This window comes from Gigantopelta aegis, chromosome 9 (genome assembly GCF_016097555.1).
Source record: "Gigantopelta aegis isolate Gae_Host chromosome 9, Gae_host_genome, whole genome shotgun sequence".
NCBI lineage: Eukaryota > Metazoa > Mollusca > Gastropoda > Neomphalida > Peltospiridae > Gigantopelta > Gigantopelta aegis.
Genome location: NC_054707.1, coordinates 63048103 through 63054095, shown reverse-complemented (window position 1 = coordinate 63054095; position 5993 = coordinate 63048103). Strand labels below are relative to the sequence as shown.

General features: G+C 48.0%; 1 protein-coding gene across 1 annotated transcript; it reads left to right on the top strand.

Moving 5' to 3' along the window:
• The first annotated feature begins 3954 nt into the window (after positions 1-3954).
• Positions 3955-5103, top strand: LOC121381691 (PE-PGRS family protein PE_PGRS16-like). The gene has a single exon (XM_041511035.1). It carries the CDS (start codon positions 3955-3957, stop codon positions 5101-5103), a length of 1149 nt encoding a protein of 382 aa, XP_041366969.1.
• The last annotated feature ends 890 nt before the right edge of the window (positions 5104-5993 follow it).

Below are 5993 nucleotides of genomic sequence, written 5' to 3'. Positions count from 1 at the left end.
AGTGGCATTATTCATTGCCCACATGGTGGACATTGGCTTTGCTAGTTCAACCATCACAACTTATATGTCAGCTATAGGATATATACATAAGTTGGGGGCCTTTAAAGATCCCACACAGTTTTTCATTATTCGGAAAATGCTAGCAGGATTAAAGAAAATAAATAAAAGACACGATTTCAGGAGCCCACTGACAAAACATATATTGTATTAAATTATAAATGCTCTGGATGAAGTTTGTCCAACAAGATACAACAAACTTATGTTCCGGTCAATGTTTTTACTTGCTTTTCGTGCATTTTTGCGCATTGGGGAAATCACCTACAGTGGAAACAGTAGGAATATTCTACAGACAAAGAATGTGCAATTCTTCAAAAAGGGTTTGCAAAATCCTTCCAGAGTGGAGATAAGTTTTCACTCTTTCAAGGGTCATTATCACACTGCCCCAATTACCCTATCTCTTAATGCTCAAGCGATAGAGGAATTTTGCCCAGTACATACTTTATACAGGTATCTACATCTTCGAGGTTCTTCTCCGGGTTGTATTTTTGTATTCCCGGGAGGATCTACGGTTTCTTACAGATATTTTTGCAATATATTGAAAAATGCATTGCTTGCAGCAGGATATAGGTCCGAACATTACAAAAGTCACAGTTTTAGAATAGGTGCTGCTAGCACTGCTGCTAGTCAAGGGGTATCAGAGGCAGAGATACAAGCTATGGGCAGGTGGAATTCTAACGCGTTTAAGCGATAGATTAGAATCCCATCTTTCGAATTATGGTGAATTACAGTTTACACTACTATCATACAGGCATTGGCATCGGATGCATGGCATTCTTGTGGCTTACTGTATGGAAATCCTACTTTTACTGAGTTGAATGCATGGGATTTTCTTACTTTAATAGCTAAAACTAACTTACTGCGTCGAATGCATGGCATTCTCGTAGCTTCTTACATAAAAATAAAAATGTGTTGATAAAACATGCATTCTCACACCTCAATACAAAAAACTGCGTCGGATGCATGGCATTCTCGTAGATTATTGTAAAAGGGAAGTGTGTATTTAAAGGTTCTTGTGAATCAACCCTAGATTGTATGTACTTACTATTATTAATAGCTTTAATAAACCCAGTGCTGTCGTGGATCATTGTATCGTATTTTTATTCTGATGGGTGTTTCGATTCAGGTTAGGCTGATATGGCCTTTTAAGTCAGTCAAACTGCTGTGGGTGGGGGTTGCTAGTTTCAGCTATTGCCGGCTGGCAGTAGCTTATCTAGCAAGGTGGCGGATTTCCCCCACCTACAACAGTGCTTTTCGCATTTATTATGTAATGTTACTATGTCATTTCACTTTCCTGAACACCTACTTTTGTCAGGTGTTTACTATTACATAATGTGATGTGATGTTATAATTTTATGTCGTTTTTAATAAAACGGCCATTTCAATCTAACCTGGTTTACTGGTTGTTTTTACCTAATGTTCTACAGTTCAGTTACTTTTATTACAAGTAGCTTGTAATTTATCTGATATAATCCGGACTTCGTAAATTGTTTTATCGGAAACGGCAATACAATGTATTAGTACATTGTATAATATCAGTTGTAATACCCCCTCCCCGTATAGCGTATATGAGTTATGGTCTATTTTAAGAAATGATGAAACAAGATGGCCTCCATACCGCGCAGTAGTGGGTGATGTAATTTCTGACGTCACGAGGCCCCGCCCCTATATGAGGTGTATGGAAATGGTATCAGTGTTAAATTTAGAACTGATGAAATATATATATATTTTTAGAATTGATACCTTTTAAAAGGGCTTGTCCAGTGATTCCGAAGATGGGGTATAACTACCTTCTTTTTGTGCAATAATCTGAAATGTATGATACATGCGTTTAAATTGCAATCTAATTAAAATTAGCTCCACTATTACATGTGGATCTAATAGCATCCCGTTGAAGCTCATGTCCAGTTGACCTTTTATTCGACCAATCAAAACCTTACTTGCAAAATCATGCTAGTGATTTGAAAAGAATTTGAAAACATCGGGATTATGCCGAGGGTATACGAAATGATTCGGGTGAATTACGAAGTATGCCGGAAACTAATTGCAATATAAAAATTTATATAAAATTCTTTTCAAGACGAAACACTTCCAAGCTAACTCTCGATGAAGCTGCACGCTGTCGCCTGTGCTCTCGACTTGCCACCCCACCTGGGGGGATTGATTGCAAGCTTTGGATCACTGCTGGAGTTTCGCGTCGCGTACACCGGGTCACGGGCAACCGTGACTTTGGTTTACGGCGACTCGGACTCGCAGAAGAGGAAGGGAAGAGAACGGAGGAAGAAGAAACGTGCGCCAGGAGCGGCTCAGGGGGGAACAAAACTGGCGGCTCAACCGCCAGCGGCGGTCCCTTCTGCGTCGCCGCCCCCGGCTCGGCCCAAGACGAAAGGACCAGCTCATCCGGACCCGCCGTCAACACCGAGGGATGCTCTCAACGTGCCGATGTGCGAGACGCCCGCAGACGGACCTCCATCTCCCTCTACGCCACCGCCTACACGTAACTGGCCACTGTCACCAGTCTTGCCAGTTCGGAAGGCGGCGGTCCGGGCAGGAGCCGTTGCGAAGACGAAGGCCGTCGCTCAGCCGAGCGACCAGCCTGACAAGGCAATACCTCCACCTTCACAGGCACCGTCCCCCTCCGACTCGGAAGCCGTCTGGAAAGTTCAGATCGGGAAAATCAGGTCCGGCTTCCTGAAGTTCGTGCAGGGGGACACCTCGGATCCGGCATCACTGATGGGCGGACTAGTGGAACCAGAGCTGAAAAAACTGCCTGATGGAAGCGCTTACGAGCTACACACCATCAAGTCTACAGCCGGCAAGACGGGGTTGGTACTAACTCAGCGCCGAGAAGGAGTCTATCGACAAGCGGTCCTAGTTAGAGAGATGGATAGCCACACCATCCACAGGATCGTCAAGGCCCTTTTCGGCAACGACTACCGGAGTGTTATAACCATCCTCGCCGCTCATCAGTTCGCCGTAGGCCAACCTCCACACCCTAACGGCCTTAACGAGGCCACTCACGTGGACATATAGATTGGACTTTAAACATTTAGACCTTCGTTCAAAATTTTATGTCGAAATTACTTTTCTTTTAAATATTATTAAATAGTCCGATCCTCTCTTCTTTCTCTTATTTATTTTTGGACTGTCCTTCTAAAATGCTCCAAATTATATAAATATTCGGCCGAGCAGTCAATTCTTTTTATTTTTGGCTTGTAATTTTTTTTTATTGTTATTATTTTTTTTTTAATTATTCTATTAACCTTTTTACTAATTGCTATTTTCAAAATTCTGCCCATTTTCAACACTAACACCTTCATTTAAAAGTTTATGTCGAAATTACTTTCTTTATTTAATATTATTAAATAGTCCGATCCTCTCTTCTTTCTCTTATTTATTTTTGGACTGTCCTTCTAAAATGTTCCAAATTATATAAATATTCGACCGAGCAGTCAATTCTTTTTATTTTTGGTTTATAACTTCTTCTTTTTTTGCTTTTAAAAAAAAATTATATTAACTTTTTTACTAATTGCTATTTTCAAAATTCTGCCCATTTGCAACTCTAACCCCCCCCCCCCCCCCCCCCCCCATCTTATCAGTGGAGAGAAAAAAAAACCGAGTGTTACGTTGCACTGTATGTTTCTGTTTCTGAATGTTTCTGTTATGATACAATATTAGTGTATGGGTTTTTAACAGATTATTTCGATATAAAAAAACAACAGAAGTAATATATTGCTTAAAGACACACACACGCACGCGTACATCCATACATACATACATATATACAAGCACGCACGCACGCACTCATACACATATTTGTGTCATAAGACAGTTTGGACATAGACCCTAACATGTGTTAAAAAAAAAAAAAAAAAAAATGAGGGGAGGCGCGGCTCGATGGGTGTGACGGCGGAGGAGGTAAACGGCGCGCAGCGTGACGGAGAGAACGGCGCGGAGGGGACGGAACGGAGAGGACGGTGCCGGCGCACGGTGCGGAGGGGACGGAATGGAGAGGACGGTGCCGGCGCGGAGGGGACGGTGCCGGCGCACGGTGCGGAGGGGACGGAATGGAGAGGACGGTGCCGGCGCGGAGGGGACGGTGCCGGCGCACGGTGCGGAGGGGACGGAATGGAGAGGACGGTGCCGGCGCGGAGGGGACGGTGCCGGCGCGGAGGGGACGGTGCCGGCGCACGGTGCGGAGGGGACGGAATGGAGAGGACGGTGCCGGCGCGGAGGGGACGGTGCCGGCGCACGGTGCGGAGGGGACGGAATGGAGAGGACGGTGCCGGCGCGGAGGGGACGGTGCCGGCGCACGGTGCGGAGGGGACGGTGCCGGCGCACGGTGCGGAGGGGACGGAATGGAGAGGACGGTGCCGGCGCGGAGGGGACGGTGCCGGCGCACGGTGCGGAGGGGACGGAATGGAGAGGACGGTGCCGGCGCGGAGGGGACGGTGCCGGCGCACGGTGCGGAGGGGACGGAATGGAGAGGACGGTGCCGGCGCGGAGGGGACGGTGCCGGCGCACGGTGCGGAGGGGACGGAATGGAGAGGACGGTGCCGGCGCGGAGGGGACGGTGCCGGCGCACGGTGCGGAGGGGACGGAATGGAGAGGACGGTGCCGGCGCGGAGGGGACGGTGCCGGCACACGGTGCGGAGGGGACGGAATGGAGAGGACGGTGCCGGCACGGAGGGGACGGTGCCGGCGCACGGTGCGGAGGGGACGGTGCCGGCGCACGGTGCGGAGGGGACGGAATGGAGAGGACGGTGCCGGCGCGGAGGGGACGGTGCCGGCGCACGGTGCGGAGGGGACGGAATGGAGAGGACGGTGCCGGCGCGGAGGGACGGTGCCGGCGCACGGTGCGGAGGGGACGGAATGGAGAGGACGGTGCCGATGCACGGTGCGGAGGGGACGGAGAGGACGGAACGGAGAGGACGGTACCGGCGCACGGTGCGTAGGGGACGGAATGGAGAGGACGGTGCCGATGCACGGTGCGGAGGGGACGGAGAGGACGGAACGGAGAGGACGGTACCGGCGCACGGTGCGTAGGGGACGGAATGGAGAGGACGGTGCCGGCGCACGGTGCGGAGAGGACGGTGCCGGCGCACGGTGCGGAGAGGACGGTCCCGGCGCACGGTGCGGAAGGGACGGAATGGAGTGGACGGTGCGGAGGGGACGGAACTTAGAGGACGGTACCGGCGCACGGTGCGGAGGGGACGGAATGGAGAGGACGGTACCGGCGCACGGTGCGGAGGGGACGGAATGGAGAGGACGGTGCCGGCGCACGGTGCGGAGGGGACGGAACGGAGAGCGAGGCGGTGCGGCTGGGGCGATGATCAGCCGGGAGTATCTGGGCGTTCATTGAAAACGTCAAGGGGTGTCAAGCACTGAATCTACTACCGCCAAGAGATATTAATAACTACTTATGGTAGACAACCCTTAAAATGCAACTTTAAGCCAATGCATTCTGAGGATGAGTAAAAATAAAAAGAAAGGTAGAGTCATATCTTGATTTTATTGTTTCACATCAGATACGCATATATACAGAAGGTCACATTTTTGACAGAATATATATCGTATCGTATCGTATCGTATCGTATCATATCATTATAGAATGTTTAGCAGAATAAAGAGTTTTGAAAATGTTTAGTGGTTTCGTGTAGTGGTTTAGTGGCTAAAGCTCGTAACAACTGAAAATTATTTCACTCGGGACATAAATTTTATAACAACTGTTAACTTGTTTATTATCCTCTATATATCATATCATATCATATATATCAAATCATATCTTATTATATATTTTATATCATATAAATAGACAAAATATTATTGCACTTTTATAAATTTATTTACAGATAAATGAATACGTCGTTTTGGCGACGCACTTAATAGTGTTGTACGATGCAGTTCTGATAAAAGTCTATTAAAAACATTTATGC

Coding starts and splice junctions, on each gene's coding strand:
- LOC121381691 (XM_041511035.1), top strand. CDS start 3,955: ATGGGTGTGACGGCGGAGGAGGTAAACGGCGCGCAGCGTGACGGAGAG.